The sequence below is a fragment of the Podarcis erhardii genome, assembly GCF_964252035.2.
Source record: "Podarcis erhardii genome assembly, chromosome: 12".
In the NCBI taxonomy this organism is placed as follows: domain Eukaryota; kingdom Metazoa; phylum Chordata; class Lepidosauria; order Squamata; family Lacertidae; genus Podarcis; species Podarcis erhardii.
Window position 1 is genome coordinate 27,757,063 of NC_138513.1, and position 22,128 is coordinate 27,779,190.

General features: G+C 41.4%; 1 protein-coding gene across 8 annotated transcripts in view; it reads left to right on the forward strand.

Moving 5' to 3' along the window:
* HDAC9 (histone deacetylase 9) overlaps positions 1-22,128 on the forward strand; it is a 425,839-nt gene that overhangs the window by 191,537 nt on the left and 212,174 nt on the right. For 7 of the 8 annotated variants that reach the window (XM_081881910.1, XM_081881911.1, XM_081881909.1 and 4 more), the window contains 4 exons: positions 13,839-14,080; positions 15,815-15,962; positions 17,213-17,339; positions 19,232-19,353. In XM_081881910.1, the coding sequence (XP_081738036.1) occupies positions 13,839-14,080; positions 15,815-15,962; positions 17,213-17,339; positions 19,232-19,353 (639 nt within the window). The remainder of the gene's footprint in view (positions 1-13,838; positions 14,081-15,814; positions 15,963-17,212; positions 17,340-19,231; positions 19,354-22,128) is intronic. The other variant, XM_081881915.1, reaches the window with a different exon arrangement.

Consider the following 22,128-nt stretch of genomic DNA (forward strand, 5'->3'; position numbering starts at 1 on the left):
AAGCGCTCAAACCACTACACTGCACTAGGTTACAAAGAGCAGGCATAACATTTACATTAGATTAATTGAAAAACTAGTGATTGAAGAGTTAACGGAGAAAATGAATATATTTACCCAAGGCAAGAAAATGCAAAACTAGGTTGTTGCTACCTTTGGTGGCCACTGGTGCTAATGTAATATATTTTACAGTGGTTTTCTTGTGGATATATTCTGCAACATGTCATTGATGAAATAATAGTTCATTTGTGTTGGATTTACACTGGACTGCCTTCATATCATTCTGTTTTATTAGTTCTGCAATGCTTCCCCGGTGTCATCGCAGAAGTATCTGTTCTGCAAGAAATGGTTCATGACATGTGCAATAAGTAAAAGCATGCCAGAGAATCTTTCTGTACATTATAAAGACGCTGGAGCCTAGTGATAGCAAAGGTCATTAAAGGCAAAGATATTCTGATATTTGGCTTTCATTATTGAATCTGGCTTGTTTTGCTATAGCGTGCAGGCTTGCCAAATTGCCTAGCCGTGAAATCTGTGGAAATAAAAATGCTCCGGGGGTGAGGGAAGGCTCTTATTGAAAACAACAGAAGTGCCACTTTAGGCCATGTTTGTCAAACAAATATGCATAGTCTCCAAGGATTATCTTGGCAGCGGGAGGTAGGGGTGGAAATGGCACCCCTCGGTCTGCAAATGGTATTGGAAATTATTGCTTGTGTGTTGAAGTCCCCAAGCCACCCCAATAAAACACAGTTCACAAAGAATTTTTGTTTAAGGTTTTTGGCATAGTTTTGGCCACAACTTTATTAAAATACAAAAAATGTGAGTGGCTGATTAGGCATTGGTTGTGACTACAGTGGTGCCTCGCAAGACGAAAAGAATCCGTTCCGCGAGTCTCTTCGTCTAGCGGTTTTTTCGTCTTGCGAAGCAAGCCCATTGACGGCTTAGCGGCTTAGCGCTATTAGTGGTTTAGCGGCTTTTAGCGGCTTTTAGCGGCTTATCGGCTTAGTGGATAAGCGGCTTAGCGGCTTAGAAAAAGGGGGGGGGGAGGAAAAAACCCCCGCAGGAACTCGCAAGACATTTTCATCTTGCGAAGCAAGCCCATAGGAAATTCGTTTTGTGAAGCACCTCCAAAACGGAAAACTCTTTCGTCTAGCAAGTTTTCCGTCTTGCGAGGCATTCATCTTGCGGGGCACCACTGTATCTGACCCCGCACGGGGACAGACTGACATTCGCACACCCGCGAAAGTCAGAAAGGGAAAACATTTTGGGGAGAAAGATGGAGCTGGGTACCATGCCCTCACCTCTCCCCAAATGCTCCCAGGGGCTCTTGTGTGGCCCTAGCCCCTTGAAAGGGTTGGGACAAAAGCATGGTGAGCCGCTGGATTCCTTTACCCTTGCAGCATCAGCATTGGAGGGGCAGGCACAGCCAATCCATGCCCCTCCACCAACCAATTCATAAAACCAATGTCTAACCGCAACCTTACAAGTTGTGACAATTTGCTACGCAGTAGGCAAAAACCAAATGGCACCAGCCAATCAGCCAAATGGACAAAATTCCTACCGGGCCCCTGCCCCAAAAGCAGACAACCCCATGACAGGCATAGCAAGGTCAATGTGAACAACCCTAAATATAGGGAGGGTGGGTGGGTGATCCGATGTATGCAGCAAAAAGAGGAAGCTCAACGCAGGGAATTTAAGAGTTCTGGCTGTTAATCACAAAATGGCAACATCAACTTCTCCCCAATGACAAGAGGAGCCCAATCGCAGCAGTGGCCAACTACCTTCACCTGCCCAGCAACAGCGGGATGTCTTGATAGACTCCACCGCAACATGTGCTCTCTATGAAGGAGAACACGCTTTGTCAAAATGATAGGGGATAGGTTTAGGTAACAGTTCTTCCTCTTCCTATTCTATCAAGTTGGTGTGGGGTGAGCTGAGGGAGACAGGAGAAGGGGAGGGGTGAGGTGGAGTTGGTGAGCAGAGCGAGCAGCGGTGGCAGCCCCTAGTGTGAATATATGTTCAGTTCCCACAATCACCTGACTTTTGCCTTTCCACCGAGGACCAAACTTTCTTGCCCATGTGGCTGCAAGGCAGGATTGGCCGATTTATATTCTAAATTTTGTGGGGCAGGGCTTTTTCCTTGGCTCCAATATGGTACAGGAGGCAGCAGTGAGAAAATGCCTAATGCAGTATATTGTGGCAAAGATAACATGGGAAGGGGGCAGGTTTTGCTCCCTTTTGTATACCAGTTCAACGGCCACCCCGTCTTTCAACTGAATACCAACGCTTGTGTTTAATAAACATATGAACTCTGTGGTCATCCGTGAGATGTGGTTCAGCCCTGCTCAGACACCCCAAACTGAACGTCTCCTCAAATGAGAAAGAGGAGTTGGACACTACAGGAGATCTTCACACTTCCAGTTATCATGAGGAGCCATCTGATCTGGAAATCCCTGCTAGGAATGGGTGGATATGTCCATTTTGGATTCAGTTTCTCACTTTTCCAAACTTAAGCACCACAATTTCTCCTTCTACAAGCATATTATTGCAAAGCAGTTTGCCTTATACGATGCATTTTGTATGTTACTTTCACATATTTATCTATTTATATGCACACTTGACCACTGCATATGAATTTTTGTACAGATTTCTTTGCTGAAGGACTGTTTTTCAGATCCCAGAGAAGTTCAAACTTCAAAGGGTAGGAAAGCTGTGTTTCAATTTGCATATTGTTTTGGAAAACGTGAATCTGGTAAGTTCACATGTAAATGTGAATTGAATCAAATTTCTGACCCAGGGACTGGAGGTCCCCATAGCAGTTTCCAGGTCTCCTAACTGATTCTCAGAGCCTGATTCTTCCCCCTGTTGCCATCTTCCCCAGAGCCAAAAGATCAAATGAGATGGTAAGACAGGCAGGATGTTTTTGCATATATTCCCACTTTATATAATGCAGTTTTGTATGCTATTTTCACCAATACATTTTATGGACACAGCGTGAACATTTGTTGAATATTGGAATATACATTTCCAGGAAAATATCACAAATGGCATTTCAAATTATTTAAATCCTTTGTATAATTATTGTAATCTGGTAATTATTGTTGGTTGGGTTGTTTTATGTATAATTATGTATACTGTGTAATCATTTATGTATAATAATTATGGAACAATTCATTGAAATATATCCAAAATAGAACATTAGTTTTGCTGAGAAGTAAGAAACAAATCATGGGAATTAATTTCTTTTCCACTGATACGAGGCCCTTTTCTTTGTGATGTTTTCTGTTTCTCAGATGGGTCCAGAAATGCTGTGCATAATAAAACTAGCAGTCTGTGCTTCCGATTAGTCAGTTAAATGACCTTTTGGAAGGTTGTCACACATTCAGAATTATGTTTATTCCAAAGTTCTTCATCTAGTGGGGGATCTGTTTAATTTGTCTTTTGAATAGAATATACGAAGATTAATCACGAAGGGCAAGGCTATCAATGGCTACTAGCCACAATGACAATCTTCCACCTCCTCTGAATGCCAGTTGCTGGGAATCACAGATGGACAGAGTACTGCTGTTTTGTCCATGTCAGGCTTCCCACCGACAACGGGTTGGCCACTGTGAGAAAAGGATGCTGGACAAGATAGGCTTGATCCAGCAGGCTCTTCTTGTGTGTGTATGCCTGCCCTCTGATCATTCCCCAAAGCCATAATTCACATAACACATGCACAAATGCCAGAGTTTGGAAGTATAGTGGTACCTCGGGTTACAGACGCTTCAGGTTACAGACGCTTCAGGTTACAGACTCCACTAACCCAGAAATATTACCTCTGGTTAAGAACTTTGCTTCAGGATGAGAACAGAAATCGTGCTCTGGCGGCGCGGCAGCAGCAGGAGGCCCCATTAGCTAAAGTGGTGCTTCAGGTTAAGAACAGTTTCAGGATAAGAATGGACCTCCGGAACGAATTAAGTTCTTAACCCGAGGTACCACTGTAGACTGATCTGTCAATTGCTACTTGAAAGCAATCTGGAATGTACTTGCAAACACACACATTCCCAAGCCCACCATGGATCAGGAAGAGGCTCCTTACTTGATCTGGCAGCAGTCCAGCATTTCGCAGGCAGTAGCTAAATCCATAGCTTGCACTACCAAAGCATCTCCTTGTGAAGCAAAAATGAAAAATATATAGGGAGCTCTTAGAATCTGGAATGAACTGAAACTTAGGAAGTTGCCTTATACCATACCAGATCATTGGTCTATCTAGTGGTGTATTGTCCACACTGATAGGCGGCTCTCCAGGGTTTCAGACAGAGGATGTTCCCAGCTATACCTGGAGATGCCTGGGATTGAACTGGGGACTTTATGCGTGCAAAGCAGATGTTCTTGCACTGAACTATGGCACTTTCATGACTGTGAATGAATGTTGGGTCGGTTCTCTCAGCTACACTCCTCCTTCCTGCTCAGCAAGATGGGGGCTGCCGAGGCACCACACTGGTATTCGTGATGGGTTCTGTAAACAAAATGGCATGCCATGTTCGGCTTGCAGTGATGTGGCAATGTGATGTGCTTCCTGGAATCAAACTGACAAAGAAAATAACAAATCTGTTCTCTGTGGGTACATGGTTGAAAATCTGTGGACTTTGGCAAATTGCAAATAGATTTGTAAAATGTGGTGGGTGGGAACTTTGGCTCAGCTATACTTCGCAACTCATTCACTCTGAGTACCCCCTATTAATGTCAGTTGAGCTGCTCTAAAACAAATGATGGTTGCAGCAGATGATTGTTGTGATGTACTTAAGGAGCTGAAAGCTTTTCAGAGCTATTCAAACTGTTAATTGCTTCATACTTCAACCCCAAGTGACCGCCCCTGAGGATTGATTCTCATCATGGTGGTTTTCATCATCAGTACATACTAGCTTAGTTGTAAACAGAACAGACTGCATTAAACTAGCATGGCCGCATTGCAAGAAGTGCAGAGTGCACAGTTTGCATCCAGGAAGTCCCAGGTCTAGTTCCTGGCATCTTCATGTAGGGAATGGCAATAGTCCTGCCTGAACTCCTGGAGAGCAGCTGCTAGTCAGTGTACGCAAAAGGGAGCTAGATTGGCCTATGTTCTGACTGAGGTTGTGCACGCTCCCCAAAGAAGCCTGGGAACGGTAGATTTTTAAGGATGCTGAGAATTGTAACTGTGTGAGTCGTACTCTAGAGTTCCCAGGATTCTCAGGGGTGTTCGTGTGCATGCTTGAAATGTATGGTTCATATGCCACTTCCTATGTACAATTTGCTACATTACCTGATTTTTTTGTGATGGAAAAGTCCCTACAGGTTGCCTTTTTTAAAGGTAGGCACAAGATTGAATGTGCTTCTGAAATAAACCCCCAAATGAAAAGATAATAATAATAATAACAACTTATTATTTATACCCCACCCATCTGGCTAGGTTTCCCCAGCCACTCTGGGCGGCTTCCAACAAAAGATTAAAAGTACATTAAAACATCAGTCATTAAAAACTTCCCTGAACAGGGCTGCCTTCAGATGTCTTCTAAATGTCAGATGGTTGTTTATTTCTTTGACATCTGATGGGAGGGCATTCCACAGGGTGGGTGCCACTACTGAGAAGGCCCTCTGCCTGGTTCCCCGTAATTTTGCTTCTCACAGTGAGGGAACCCCCAGAAGGCCCTCGGTGCTGGACCTCATAAGTTGCTGCACCCTCCACAATGGAGGAGTGAAAAGCACATCCATAAGGGAGTTGTTTCTTTCCTCTTCCAGGTGTGTCCCCTTGGCAGCTCCTCCAGAGTGCTCCCCACCCTTGGGGGAGTAGCTTCTCAGGGGATTAGAAAAATCTCTAACATACTTGTGGTGTTCATTACTCTATATTTTTAAACAAGGTTGCAAATAGTGATGCATGGTTCTTTCAAAAGGACATTTTAATGTGAATACGGAAGAGCAGCATAACAGTAGGAACACAGGAAGCTGCCTTATGCAGAGTCAGGGCATTGGTCCATCTATCTCAGTATAGTTTACATGGACTGCCATCAGCTCTCCAGGGTTTAAGGCAGCAGCCTTCCCCCAGCCCTGCCTGGAGATTCCAGGGACTCAACGTGGAGCCTTCTGGGTGCAAGGAAGAGCCACAGCCCTTCCCTAAAAGTAGAAATTTGCCCATACTTAACTTGTGCATTCAGAAGTTTTCTTGTTAGTTTTTTTTAAAAAATGCTTAGAGTAAATTATGTTAATTTGCATTTGGCAAATTAGCAATATTTCAGCACAGGGAAAACCTATCTGCTTCTACATCGAGGGGTGCAATGTCTCATCTGCTGTGTATATAATGACATGTGGAAAAGCGGGCACTTCAAGATGCTCACGTGCGCATAAGCTGAATCAATGTGACTCAGAGAAGGAATAACTTTACTAATCTGGCCTCCGTGAGCAGAGGCCTCCATATGGAGCTGGCTCCTCACAACCTTTTTTGTTATGTGCATCGTGGATGGGAGGCAAACTCAGCCACTTCTCCACAAGGAGGACCACTACCTGGGAAATGTCTTCGCAAGACCATACGGAGACGTCATTACTGAATCTTCTTAACTGTGTTGCCAGCAAATAATTGTGTAGGCTTGGGAACAGGGACTGCTTTGGCAGCTCATTGCCATAGCATGTGGTGTTGTACTGGCATCACCAAGCAACTCAGGATGTGGCACTAAGATGGCTTGATATATATATATATATATATATATATATATATATATATATCTCCATATCCCCACCCGGAGGCATCTTAGCATACATGATTTTGCTTGCCAGCTCGCTGGCATAATCATGGCAATCTCGTCTTTAAAGCACTCAAGTAAATTCAAAGGTTAAAACCCACATTTATTTCTGGACTATTTTTATCTCACCCTTAGCAGAAGTTGGCTGTATGAAAGATGCTCAGATTCCTTGTAAGGAAAAAAAGAACCCTTTTTTTGAAAAATGAGGGTTGCTTGATTACTTGGCAGGAAGCTGCATGCAGGGAACTTTAAAGGCTCTGCTGAAATATATATATATACTGAGAAGCTGAGATATATTTCAGGTATTCTCCTGTTGACATATTTTTGCGGTTTGTCATGAGTTACTTAATTTGTTTCATCAGGCCCCCCAGGTCCCCTGCTGGCAAATAGCAAGAGGCTGGCTTGAACCTCTAAGACAGCAGGCAGATAAAGCCTCCCTTCGTAAGTGCTCGCTAAGCGATGGAACTCCGTAATGCAACAATTAGGAACTTGTCACATGTTTGGAATTAGGGGGCCGTTCATGGTTATGCTTGGGTTTGTTTGCATATTTCCAAACAGCAAGACGGATTTTAGAGAATCAGTGAAATAAAGCCATTAGTTTTCAAGCAGCTTGCCCGCTAGCTCTCTTTAACTTCAACAGCTACAATTTCAATGCGTCTCAGCGATGGTTTACTAGTGTGGGGTTGTTTGTGCTTCCCTTTCAGGCTATTGGAAGGAGGAGGGGAAGAGCTTTGCATATCAAAACTCTGGTAACTGTCTACAGTTGTTTTAATTCTAATTTGTTGGCATGCATGCATTTGAAAGAAAGCATAATAGTAACAATAATAGTGGACAGGGATCAATGTGGTGTCCATGGAGATGTGCTTTTACTCCTGCCCTCCACCTGGTGGCATCTCCTCACAGCTCCCTCAAAGCCCCCTCCACAAGGTTCAGTGGCCCTTTTCTAGAGCAACAAGGGGCTACAGGAAAAAGTGAAGAATCAGCCAACACTCCTGTGGAAACAGCATAGGAGCCAACTCTTACAGGCTGAGAGGTCTTCAGCCCCCCTCAAAAAAAATATTTGAGGGATCTGGGCCCTCCTAAAGTTGATGGGCATTGCCATTCAAATGATGTGTGTGCACTGTGTCATGTGATTGATTGTGCAAGGCAGGGCTTATCTCCACACACCCAATATTTTATGCAAGTTAGCACCCCTGGCAAACACCCAGTATTGTTCCCTTATTTATTAACCCGAACATTCCACATCTGGGATCGTTAGGAAAAGGACTAGAAATGAAACTGCTATGCAAATCTACGGTGTGACTGCACTTGGAACATTATGTCCAGTTCTGGTTGCCACCCCTCAAAAAGAATATGGTAGAGGTGGAAAAGGTAGAGGTATCGTAGACAAGGTATGGTAGAGGTGGACAAGTAAGGGACAGTCAAAATTATCAGGAGGATAATTAGCTAATTAGCTAAAGTGGTGCTTCAGGTTAAGAACAGTTTCAGGTTAAGAACAGACCTCCAGAACGAATTAAGTTCTTAACCCGAGGTACCACTGTATTTCTTTACACAGCATATAGTTATATTGTAGAGGGCACCATATGTATGTGTCCTACACTGACAAATCTGCACAGAAGGATACACCCATAGACCTCTGAAGCAGCAGAGGGCAATTGAAGTCAACCCTTTCTAACATTCTGCAGGCACCTCTTGACTCAATGTGCCCCAGAGATGGTTGTAAAAGTGAGGATCTCATTCCTGACCTCTCCAGACACAAAGCTGCCCTGTATTATATTTCTGTGTATAGCCAGACACTAGTACTAAAAGAGTATTAGAACTAATTGAGACATTTGGTCAAGTAGCAGGATTTAAATTGAACAAACAGAAAACGAAAGTGCTGGAAAAAAACTTAACAATGGAAGAAAGAGAGAGGTTTCAGAGTGAAACAGGTCTGGAAATAACGAAAAAAGTGAAATATCTGGGGGTGAACTTAACATCTAAGAATGTCAACTTATTTAAGGACAATTATGAAAAGTGTTGGACAGAAGTAAAGAAAGATCTGGAAATATGGTCTAGATTGAAACTTTCCTTGTTAGGCCGAATTGCTGTTATTAAGATGAATGTATTGCCTAGAATGTTATTCTTATTTCAGACGTTACAGATTTTGGACAAGATGGACTGTTTCAAGAAGTGGCAGAAAGACATATCTAAATTTGTCTGGCAGGGCAAAAAGCCCAGAATAAAATTTAAGATTTTAACTGACGCAAAAGATAGAGGGGGTTTTGCCCTGCCGGACTTAAGACTTTATTATGAATCAGCAGCTTTTTGCTGGTTGAAACACTGGTTACTTCTTGAAGACACAGACATTTTGGATTTGGAAGGGTATGACAATAACTTCGGTTGGCATGCATATTTATGGTATGACAAGGCAAAGGTGTATAAAAGTTTTAAAAACCATATTGTCAGGAAAGCATTATACAATGTTTGGACTCGATACAAAGATTTGTTGGAAAGTAAAACTCCCAAGTGGTTGTCACCAATGGAAGCTAAGGCGGTGAAAAAACTTAATATGGACTCTAAATGGCCAAAATATTGTGAAATTCTAGAACAAGATGGTGAAAAGGTTAAACTTCAGAGTTATGAGAAATTAAAGTCCAAAGTTCGAGATTGGTTGCATTACCATCAGATAAATGAGACATTTAAGCAGGACAGGAAAATAGGATTTCAGAAGGAGAGGTCAAAATTAGAAACAGAATTGTTAGAACCCAATACAAAAAATTTGTCAAGAATGTATAACTTGCTGTTGAAATGGAATACACAGGATGAAATGGTGAAATCAGCTATGATTAAATGGGCACAAGACATCGGTCATGACATTATGTTCGCTGACTGGGAACAGTTATGGACCACCGGTGTTAAATTTACGGCATGTAATGCCTTAAAAGAAAACATAATGAAAATGATCTATAGGTGGTACATGACCCCAGTCAAGCTTGCAAAAATTTATCACTTGCCCAATAACAAATGTTGGAAATGTAATGAGACTGAAGGTACTTTTTATCACCTTTGGTGGACCTGCCCGAGGGTTAAAGCCTTTTGGGAAATGATCTATAATGAAATTAAGAAAGTCCTTAAGTGGACCTTTCCTAAGAAACCTGAGGCTTTTCTCCTGGGCATGGTTGGCCAATTGGTGCCAAAGAAGGATAGGACCTTTTTTATGTACGCTACCACAGCAGCAAGAATTCTTCTGGCAAAGTATTGGAAGATGTAAGAACTACCTACTCTGGAAGAATGGCAGACAAAGGTCATGGACTTTATGGGACTGGCAGAGATGACCGGCAGAATCCGCGACCAGGGGAAAGAGACAGTGGAAGAGGACTGGAAGAAATTCAAAATATATCTTAAAAATTGTTGTAAAATTGAGGAATGTTAAGATGTCAAGGGGTAAGAAGTAGAGAATTACAGCTGTAACTAACAAGCTTATGGAAACGTAATGAAAGGGAACTAATAGACAAACTGACTAAAGGGTTGCTAAAGAATTTCAAAATAAGGATGCAGCGAAAGGGAGGTATGGGGAAGTCGGAGGAAAGAAGGTGTATGAAAATAAGATTATGAAATTATACATGTTTAAATGTTTTGTATGTTTTTGTCTTGTGTTTTGTTTGTTTTTATTATGTGTTTGAAAAATGAATAAAAATTATTTAAAAATATATATATATATTTCTGTGTATAGCCAGCTCACCTTTCTGGTGTTTTCTTTATCCATCCTGTAATGGGTTTTCTGCCCCAAATACGGGCACTTGCTTATCACCATAGGTCAGTGGTAGAGCATCTTCCTTGCATGTTCAATTCCCACCATCTCCTTGTAGAGCCGGGAGATATCCCTGTCCGAAACCCTGGAGAGCAGCTTCCAATCACTGGAGACAATACTGAGCTAGATGGCCCAATCATCTGACTCCATATAAGGCAGTTTCCTATGTTCCTAAGTATGTAGACACCAAGGGAGTTGGCTGTTTGGGACTTGTGGTGTTAGAAACAAGCCTCTAAAACATTGGTCACAGAAAAAGAAGGAACAAGGACAAATAAATGCACCTTGCAGTCGTCATGTGACAGTTTTGTTTTGTTTTTAAAGAGATCCATTGTAGCTCCATGAAAATATGTGGCCTGCCTTTGTGGCAGGATTTGTTCCCTATGCTCACAGGTGTGCGTCTGTGTTCTATTTTGGGCTTGAATATTTTTTCCTGTTGTCAATATTGGGAACGTTTCAACCTGCACAGACTGCAGGCAGTCCTGGGGAGCAGGCTTTTTGCTCGGCTCTGGCATCTTTTATTGTCCCCAGTGAGGCTTATTATGTGGCACAATGGATAGAAGAAAATCCATCTCTCCACTTTAAACATGATAAGCCTTTGTCACCTACAATGCAATTAATGCTAAAAATAGACAAGCGCCTGTGATAAGGCAGTGGCTTCAAGGGGATGAGCCACTGCCAAATAACAAAGGCTTATCTGGAGGGCCTGAGGAGTCAGCCTCCACTGAGCTGTCAGTTTGCTGATTGCCATTTCTCTGTGAGTTTGATGAAATATTCATGCCTTTGCTCCGCTCGCTCTCCAAGCACTATTGATTTCTTGTATAAACGCTGCTATATTTAGTCTAGACAAATGGAATGTGGGTTGCTGCAGAATAAATTGGATGAAAGGGCCGGGATCTCGCTGTCCGCTTTTCTCTTGGTCTGGGACAATTATTTATAATCAAGGGTAGTTTTTGTAACTTAAGGGTGATTTCTTTTCTCCTTCTTTGCAATTTTGCCTCAGAACAAAAGCCAGGAGTTGGGCAATATCCTTCTGGCAGGTTTAAAAATGCTTGGTACATAAGCTATGCCTTGAGCTTCACGATAGCTGTTTCTGAAAGTTGAAAAAGAGAGAAAACCGATAAGTATGTTTGATAATTGTTTGTTGATAGAAAAATGTAAGAGAGACTCAGCATCTTCTATCATCCATATGTTCTTCCCTTAGGCTAGAACATTCCCAAGTGGTTTAAGGGGCTAAAAATATGTATGCAAGCATTTTTATTTTAAAAAAGAGCCTTGCATTTATGCTGCACGTTTCTTTTTGAAGAGCCAGAGCACTAATATTATGTTTATATAGTGCTCCGTTTTCCTTGTATTGAACTGTGGCAGTGGAAGAAAAGTGAGTGAAACAAAGAAAGGGGATGTTGATTTTAAGGGATAGGATATTCTTCCAATGCCCACATGCACATACTTCTGATATACGGATCTGGGCAAAGAGACTAACTCATAGTTTTGTTTTCTAAAACACTGTCTGGTATAGTTGGCTGCTCCTGCCCTCTACTGGATCTACTGTGCACCATGGGCCTTATTCTGCTCACAAGAGAAGAGTTCATCTTTGTGAAAACAATGCATAAAATTCTAAAGAGTAGATATGTGATATGAATTCATATGTTTTCCAGCTGCCAGGAGAAAGTGTCAAAAACTTTGGGGGATTCCAGAACTGCAGTCTGTAAAACAATGGACATTTGTTATGTTCTGTGACTCTGGTGCTGTTAGATTAAATGGCATTTTAGGGGACTCTTAAGGGCTACCTCAAAATACCCCACATATTGGCTTTCCCACTGGTTTTATAATGGTTGTCAGAGCTCCCAGTTCCCACACCATAACCCTATGAGAGGACCCTGCTGTCAACCACACCTAAAGATGGGAGCATCCACACATACCCCATCACCAAATACCCCGCTTCCCAAAGCCATGGTTCCCATTGCCTTCTAGAAACAAAAGGTGATACTGACAAAGAGCCTTAAATTTCCTGTTGTCTTCTTCTTTCAATTTTGTGGGCATACTCTGGACTGTAGGAAAATCTGCAGGAATGTAGTTTCAACTTCATTTAGTCTTGGAAGCCATGCTAAAATTCTCATTCTGACAAGAAATCCCTTCTCTGCCACTGGAAATACAGCACCAAATTCTGAAATCCAGAAATGAATTAATCTTGACAAGCATGGGTTTATGCCTTGTAAATGTTTCCTCATTTCTCTTCTCATTATCGCCTCCAGGGGTGCCAAGGAGTATTACAGCAGCAATCCCAAACAGAGAGAACACCTCTTATCAACATAGCAAGCTGCCTTATCTAGACTCAGGCCATTGATGAGTCTTGTCAACACTGATAGGAGCAGTTTCAGCCCTCCCAGGGCTTGAAGCTGGGATGTTTTGTGTGCAAAGCATGAGCAAAGCACTGAGCTGTGAAGTAATGAAAGGCACCCAGGAGCCTACAGAGGTCCCTACCCACCGAGAAGGATGTCCCCTGGAGCCACCCAGGCAGGCTGGGGCAACCCAATCAGATGGGCTGGGACAAATAATAAAATTATTATTATTATTATTATTATTATTATTATTATTATTATTATTATAATAAATTTATTCTGTATGATTTACTTTTCTGGCCTTACCTTCTTCCAGTCAGTCTCTGGCTGGGACTGGTAATCTTCCCTATCTCTTCAATTGTTATCATTAATCATTCCATCATCACACATTCAGAAATGGAGTAGGAGATCATTCCTGTTGCATCTCTGCATGTGTCACCGCTTGGGGTGGCTGAGCACTTGTCTGTTCGCCTTGCAGCAACCATCACAGGAAGGATCTGTGGCTCAGTAGTCCAGTGCATGCAGAAGGTTCATGCTATCCCTCTCATCACCAGGCATGGCAGAGAAAGACCCCTGCTTGAAACTCTGCAGAATCACTGTCAGAAAGGACAATATTGAGCCAGGTGGACTAAAGGTCAGCTTGGTATAAGTAGCTTCCTATGTTAAATTGCAACTTATATTCTTCTGAAAACCATTGGTGATTTGTGAGCATGCCTTGTTAGTGCTCACAAAGGATGCTCACAAATCCTCAGTGAGTCATCCCTTGCCCTCTCCAAGCCATGGAAATAAATGCTGACGTCCTGTTTCTATTGCTGCCAAAAGGTGACATTCAACAGGCTGTATGACTGACAATAGCTGGTGAATGGCAAATATCATGATTTTATAAAACTCCTATCTGATCTTTCCCCTCCCTCCCCCCTACCCTTTCTGTCCCCCACCCCCCTTGTATATCAGTGGATGTGAAGTCAGAAGTTCCTGTGGGATTAGAACCTATCACGCCATTAGACCTGCGGACAGATCTCAGGATGATGGTTCCCATGGTGGACCCAATGATACGTGAAAAGCAGCTACAGCAGGAACTGCTCCTGATCCAGCAGCAGCAGCAAATTCAGAAACAGCTCCTCATAGCAGAATTTCAAAAGCAGCACGAGAACCTGACGCGACAGCACCAAGCTCAGATCCAGGAACACATAAAGGTAGCAACATGTTTCTTCTCTTCCCAGATTGCACCATAGCAAGCTAAGTGTTCAAAGACTTCAGGGCATTGTCTCTTGGGATGCCATACAGCAGAATGAAGCTTCAGCTATATGAGCGGCGCATGCGGTGAATGCACACATTTGTTAGCATGTGGATATTCCTCCAAATGTGTTTATAAAAATGTTTGCAGGGGTGCACAACAGAGGGAGCCACCTGAAATTCATGTATTTTGCAGAAATGCATAGTATTCCTAATTGGAATGTTCTGAAAACTTTCCAGCCAATTAGTGAACACATTGAGAGCTGTCTCAATCTGCTTTAGAAGTGCCTTGTTTCCTTCTCTTTGCTTATGTATGGGGTCACAGATTGATTCAGACAGGTATGCACAGAAGACCTTCTTTAAGACACATGGCCATATTTTGCACAGTACTATCTGTATGCAGAAATTCGGCCAGATTTGTAAAAGGTACAACTCCAAAAAAGAGAAAAGGTGAGATCTTCAGAAGAGTCACCAAAGGCATCTAGTTGTGTTTAGCCTCTAATTGTGTTAGCTTTGGTGAGTCTTTTTGTAAAATGCTTGTTAGCTTTGGACTGACTCTGTGCCTGTTAAAATGGAAACAGTTAATGTGACCTTTTTAAGTTAGCTCTGCTGAAGAGAATGAAAAATTAAATAAGGGCTTTTGCTTAAGCAATGCAAGAAAGTCCAAGATGGGCTTTTGCCTCTCATGCTTATAGCTCATGGTGCTTCAGAGCTGTGATTAGTTGGGCATGAAATAATTGCTCTTTGCTTGGTGTGTGAGAAGAGCAACCAGAGCCTTTGGTCATGATGGCAAATGGGCAAAAATAGCGCAAAACATGTGCTTACAAAAGAAAAAATCTGGTTATATGGAGATTAAAACATTAAGATAACAATAATTATAGAGCTGTGTCACATTTTATGGCACTTTTCTGGAAAAGAGAAAAATCAGAACACTGGACTGGAAGAGCAAAAGAAATCTGAAGGCAAAGAAGGAAATTACTTTTCTTTTGGCCCTGATCCAGCTAAAGGGGTGCAGCAATCATGTCCCATAATCTGTGCTGCTGGCAGATGTTAAGATTAAGCAGAGATGACTCCACTGCAGTTTGGTGGGTTCTGCAGCTGTGGGAGCTCCTGCTGAGCCCACCGAAGGCATGGTGGGGCACACACTACTGCTGGCAGTATCTCCCATTAATGGTAGCTGTCATATGGCCCTGAAATGGGATATGGTGGGTGTGCAGCAGAGCAGGACTGATGGCAGATCCACTGGATCCAACGTCAGACCATTTCCTAGCAAGGGGCCCAGTGAAGACCCTCTACTGCACCAGCCTGAGAGTTGGTACAGCTAGAATAAATAATCTGCTCACCACCACCACCTTCCACCCTGGCCATCAGGAACCACCACCACATTTATGAGTGCTCGCTTAACAATGATATATACTGCCATCAAGTATATTCTTGATTTACTTGGGAGTAAGTCCTGGTGAAATTGGCTGAGTGCTTCTGAGTCAGCACAGATACAATCCAACTATGAATTCACTTGAAATCAGTGGGACAAGTTAGTCCCAGAGAAAGTAATTCCTGTAGCTTTCAAAGGGACTAATGCACAGATGATTTTGTTTGCTGTAGGACCACGGACTGCAAGCGGGGTGGTGGCTGGGCATGACCACCTCCAGCCTTAAGACTATACTTTCTTATGACTATGTCTTCTTTGCAAGTTACAACAGGAACTCTTAGCCATCAAGCAACAGCAAGAACTCATTGAGAAAGAGCAGAAACTGGAGCAACAAAGGCAAGAACAGGAACTGGAAAGGCACCACAGGGAGCAGCTTCCTCCAATCAGAAGCAAAGAAAGAAGCCGCGAAAGTAAGATCTGTTCAGCCAAGGTCCGGTTGAAAAATGCTATCTAACTTCTATTGGCTTGCTCACTACTGCCTCGTCCACCACCTCTGCCCCTCCAGTAAATGACTACATATATAAAAATATGGTCTGTCAATATAATTCCATTCAGGTCCAGGGCACTTCCAAGTGATTTGTTTATTGAGTGTTTATCCTGATTTGTTTGCAGGGAGCTTAGACAATGCTGGCTATTTAATGAGCATTCGTTCCGATTTGTTTGTGGGGAGGCTAGAGGATGTTATGCCAAAGCAAGTGTTATTCCATACTTCCCAGTGCATTTCCCCATTGTATTTCTTAATTCTAAAAGTCCAATTTCTCGTGGGTTTGTTGTGCAGGACCTCTCAAACAATTATAAATGTGCAACCTAAATTTGCCACAATTTGATTGAATCCCACCCAAAAATAGCAACAGGCTGGAACTGCCCGCATTGTGTGTTCCATTAAAATCCAAAATCATCCCTATTAATTGCATTGCTAATATTTGTATGGAAATGTAAATAGATAGATAGGGCACGGTGATTTTAATTGACAGTCTTCTATTACTGTGCCTTCTAGGCAAATAAATTAAAAAAAAAGAAACGGCATTACTGGAATGTGATACTCACTAGGGGGAGGCAGATACATATAATTCCCCTCACAAATGGAATGGGAGTGAAAACTAAGCTGTTTCAGTGCTTCAAAAATATTATTTACATGGGGTAACAATTTATAAACACCAAATGTATTCATTATCCCTCTGGAATTTCTCATTGATAATAAAGTGTGTACTAATATTTAGCAAAATAGAGAATGTTGTGACATCCTTTAAATATGCTTTTAGCTTATAAGGGAAATTATATAAATTTAGCAGTAGAATAATGGCATGTTTAAAGTTTTGAAACAAGGTTCTCAGAGACCTGTATTACTTCAATGATCACAATGACACACATTTCAGAGTGTGTTCCCCTAGTTTATACTGTGCTTTCAAAAACTATCCATAATATTTTTTTAAGTACCCAGGCTCTCATTTTTCTCTAATGACTGCAGTATTTGACATCTTCTCTAAAGAAAGGAAATAGGGGAAAGGCATTATTTGATAAAACTATTGTCTAACACTCATATTTACATTTTTTTCTAGCAAAACTGTTGCTTGTGTATGTGCATCTTTTTTTGTTTTTTTAATGAATTCTGGACACTCTATACAATTAGAAACATGGGAAACAAACCTATTTCTTTTAGGAGCAGTGGCCAGTACAGAAGTGAAGCAGAAACTACAAGAGTTTCTATTGAGCAAATCTGCAACGAAAGACTCTCCAGCCAATGGGAAGAACCATTCCGTTAGCCGGCACCCCAAGCTCTGGTACACGTATGTTTAGCCTTCTGCTATCTTAAACCCTCCCCATCTGATAAAGTGGAAAAGCAAGTTTTAAAAGTTCCAGATTTCAAAATGATAGCAAACTGAGAAAGATGCTGCATATCATCATCTTTGCATCCTAAGGGCTAATGTACCTCTGCTGGATATTGACTTATAAAAACCTAACAGGTAGATCCACCAGACGCCTTGTATACTTAGCATTCATCCTGATTTGCTTGCAAGGTGTTACCTCTCTTCCCCATCAATTGTTCATTCCTTCTACACTTTTCAGAGTATATTCCCATCACATTCCCAACCACAAAAAGTCTGTTTAAGTGGATTTGTTGCAGTAGGGCAACAGAGTGCTCTAGTCCACTTGGATTGGACAAAACTAAATTTCTGGTTTGTGATTGAATACTGTACTTCCCACAAAATAGTGACAGCCTAAAGGGCCCCCTCCCCTTTTAGCTTATTAGAAGTATTTAATTTGTGGAAGTATCATTAGTATAGAATAGGGCTTGATAAAAGCAATAGGGAGACATATTTCCCTATTGAATTTCACATATGCCAACACTCTTTAGTTTTGTAACCAATGTAAACAGCTGTGTTTAACCAAAATGACCACATTCAGGATCAAATTACACAATTTACCACTTGTTCCCATCAACAGGCCTGAGATTCACTATTTTTGCTCAGATATCCTTGAGCAATCTTGAGGCTTTGAATTTGCTTTTAGCTTATGCCATTTTTCTGAATGGTTCATTACAATAGTCAGATGATTTTTTGTTGTTGTTTAAAATGCCAAGCAAGGCATTCAGATTGATATTCTTGCGCAGATTCTTGAGAAAAATGAAAACGGGTGTTTTATTCTACACCTCAATAGCATAAATGGAATAGAATTTGGGGGGAAATGGTTCTCATTTCAACTATAAATGAGTTTCTTGATTAATCTTTGACTGAAGACCAGAATAAATTAGGCTGCTCCTTGACTCTAAAATGTCTTCACTGCCTTTTTCACTTAAAGAAAAATTTGAGTTAGATTGGTGGAATACTAAGTAGGTAAAGGCAAAAACCCTGGATGGTTAAGTCTAGTCAAAGGCAACTCATCTCACTTCAAGCCGAGGGAACCAACATTTTTACTAAGTAGGGCATTAGGTTTGGTACATAGAGAATGTCAGCAAGTATTATTATTATTTTTTGATGCTCAGTTGTCAAAAAGTGGTTTCTCATAAGCAGATATTTCACACCAAATAGGGGACCCGGACTTTCTTTTTCTTCGTAAGAATTTGTTTAGTCCCTAGACTAAAGGAAAACAATACTTTATTTTTAAATAAATAAATAAATTTGTATACAACCCTTCATTTGAAGATCACAGGGCAGTTCACAACATAAAATGAGAATATGAAATATATAATAAGAACAACAAGAAGAGCAAAACAAACCACTAAGCCACTCCGACAAACACATTTAATGTTAATCAGCCGAAGGTCTTATTTTTGCTGATGTTTTTGAGAGAGACATGTTTTTGCCCGGTGCCCAAATATACGTAATGAAGGTGCCAGGTGAAAATCTTGATATATGCATGCAGCATACATGAGTCAGTCCCTATTAATGATACTGAAATGACTAGTCCAATGGCAAATTTTATCTGCACTGCCATGACACTTGTGTGCATTTTATGAATTACTCAGAGAAAAATGATTGTGAAGTCTGAGCAGTCCATAACTTACTGTGTGTGCCCCTTAGCTACGTGTGCCCCATAACTATGTGTGCCCCATAGGCTTTTTGCACACTTGGAAGAATCAAGCTGCCTCTATAGCTTTAACATTTTCTGTAACTTGCATGTATAAATTGTTAATTCACATAACATCAGACATTGCATTGACCATCTGTGTCTTCTGTAGGGCAGCCCACCATACTTCTTTGGATCAAAGTTCTCCTCCCCTTAGTGGAACGTCCCCTTCCTACAAATACACGTTACCAGGAGCACAAGAGGCCAAGGATGATTTCCCGCTTCGAAAAACCGGTGAGTATAATAAACTTACCTTAAATTCCAGCTTGGTTCTGCGTCAAACATTTTTTAACCAATATGAAGCTTAATTTGACCTTTGGATACAATGTGAACGTAAAGGAACATCCAATGTCAAAGTTAGCTGGGATATATTCACTGACAAAGCTAAAATTTAAACCACCTTCTAATGAAAATATTGCATACCACTAATTTCATGTTTGTATTCTGTTGCATATTTGCATTAGGAGGGCTGATAAACTTTGAATGAGTAGCTCAAAAAAGCTTGTAATGTCCAGGTGCAACCCAAGGTGAGCTCCATTGCCCCATAAATGTTCTTCTGTTCATAAATTTAAGTATTGCAACCATGTGCTTCAATATTGTGCGTGCATGGTATGAATTACTCACACTAAATGCTCAAAGGCAGTTGTTGCTTGTGTTTCAAATGCATAGAAGAGATTAGCAAGACCAGGGGTCAGCAACCTTTTTCAGCCATGGGCCGGTCCACTGTCCCTCAGACCATGTGGTGGGCTGGACTATATTTTGAAGAAAAAAATGAACGAATTCCTATGCCCCACAAATAACCCAGAGATGCATTTTAAATAAAAGCACACATTCTACTCATGTAAAAACACGCTGATTCCCAGACCACCCGTGGGTCAGATTGAGAAGACGATTGGCCCGCATCCTGCCCCTGGGCCTTAGGTTGCCTACCCCTGAGCAAGACTTTCTGATCTGTCATCTTTTTTTCCTTTTTCTTTTTGGTCTAGCAATGAAGAAAAATGGGGCAAAAGTAGCAGTTCTGCACTGGACGTAACCTACAAATCCAGTATTTTGGTAGCTGGTGTGGTGGAGTAGAACCACTCTCCTGTTGCTGCAGCTTCTTGGATATGGTTGGGGTGGAGCAAGGGGGTCGGGGTTGTGTATACACAAGGGCAGAGCCAATTCCACTAGTGTGCCTGTGCAGCCCTGATTTTGTCACTACCCTGCCCCAAATGCAGAAATATTTCAAAATTCACACTTCTATGAATTTTGCAATGCAGTTCTTCAAACAAACAGTTTATACAAAAACGCATATTTGTGGGGAGGGGAGAGGTGCACAAAACACGTATATTTGGGAAAATATACAAAAATGCATTTTTTTTGAGAATATTGTTTGTAAAATGTGTTTATTATTCAATATACATAAAAGAATGTGTTTATTAGGAGAAATTGACACTAAAATGCTGATTACATATATAAAAATGAAGGGGTTCAGCCCAAAGAATGCCATTTCAATTATCTTTTCTCCAGTCTCAGTTTGAACATTTAAATTGCCCCCTCCACCGTTTAAAAAAAATGTATTTCTCTTTTTAAAAAAGCATTATTGATATTTATGAGGTGTAAAATTGTTGATTGGTAAGGCCAAACATTTTCAAACATTTTAACAGTATTGTTCTGGTGCAGCTGTTAATACTTTTACATCTCTGTGGGGGTTTATAAATATTCCTTAATTCAATTCTCATTGTCTGCATAAGAGGCCTACAATATAATTAAAGCCAGATGTTTTCTATACATTATTCCAAATATTTGGGCACGCCATACGTCAGCTACAGAGAAAATGCACAACTACGAGGCTCTTTTTGAAACACAACATATGACATACACAGATGAATAATGAGCTGATCTCATTTTTTGTCACTTCTGTTCTTCTGTTTATGTGACCGGTTTTCAAACTAAAAAAAGAAAGCATAGGCAGAACATCAGTACAGTGAGCTATGTGTTGGGAAAATTCCCATTTTGTTTTACTGCATCTCTTAAGAATTGGTTCGTGTATTGTATGTATCCTGTTTAAGTAAGCAACGCGGGGCCCCTAATTGAAGTGGTCCTAATTTCTGCCCTCAGCTACATATTCACAAAGCTCCCAATGATTGCCTAACAGTTTTAGAGGAAAAAGCAACAGGAACCAGGATGACACGAGTGAAATGACCCTAAACTGATCAGGATGGCTATGGGGCCATCCCTTAGGCAAAAGGGACATTCTGGAGCCTACGACATCCTCCTGGGACCATACCAGAAAAAGCTGTCCCATGAACCACTCATATGTATAGACAGGTTCTTTGCCCGCAAATGTTTGACCTTTGTCACAAGAAGTAGTCTTTCCTCTCCCTCCTTTCCCTGTTCTTGGGCTATGAATGGTCAGAGATACTCATTCTTAGCCAGCAGGTTTGTTGATGCTGACCGTGTGATGTTTTAATCTAATTTTGAGGCTGCTGCTTCATAGGCATTAGCTTTTGTTTTGTCTGTAGGCTTGGGGCGGGAGGGGGGGCCAGGGATTCTTACCTATCACAACTGTTAAATTAAACATTAACACACAACTGTCAAACTGTGTGGTTCTGAGTTCACAGCTGTATATTTGGATTGAAAAAAGCTGATTATTTAGGAAGTCTGGTTAAGGACTCCATCCAGTTGCTTTCTATAGCTGAATATATATATATATATATATATATATATATATATATATATATATATATATATATATATGCTTTCGTAGATTTTCACGGGTACAGGAATGCAGGTTTTGGTGTCCTCGGGTGTCTTCCCGTGTAAAAGTTGGGGTGTCTAGGCGACGTTTCGACGAGGTCTCACTCGTCATCTTCAGGCTGGTGCATTCGGCTTCTTGTTACTGTAACAGAGCAGGATCTCAGTGTTTGAGTTCCTATAAATACTGTAGAGGGGGTGTGGTGTATAGCCTCCAATGTTCTGGGCAGAGAGGAAGTTCCCAGGCTAGTGTGCCTTTTCTTCTTTTGTTCC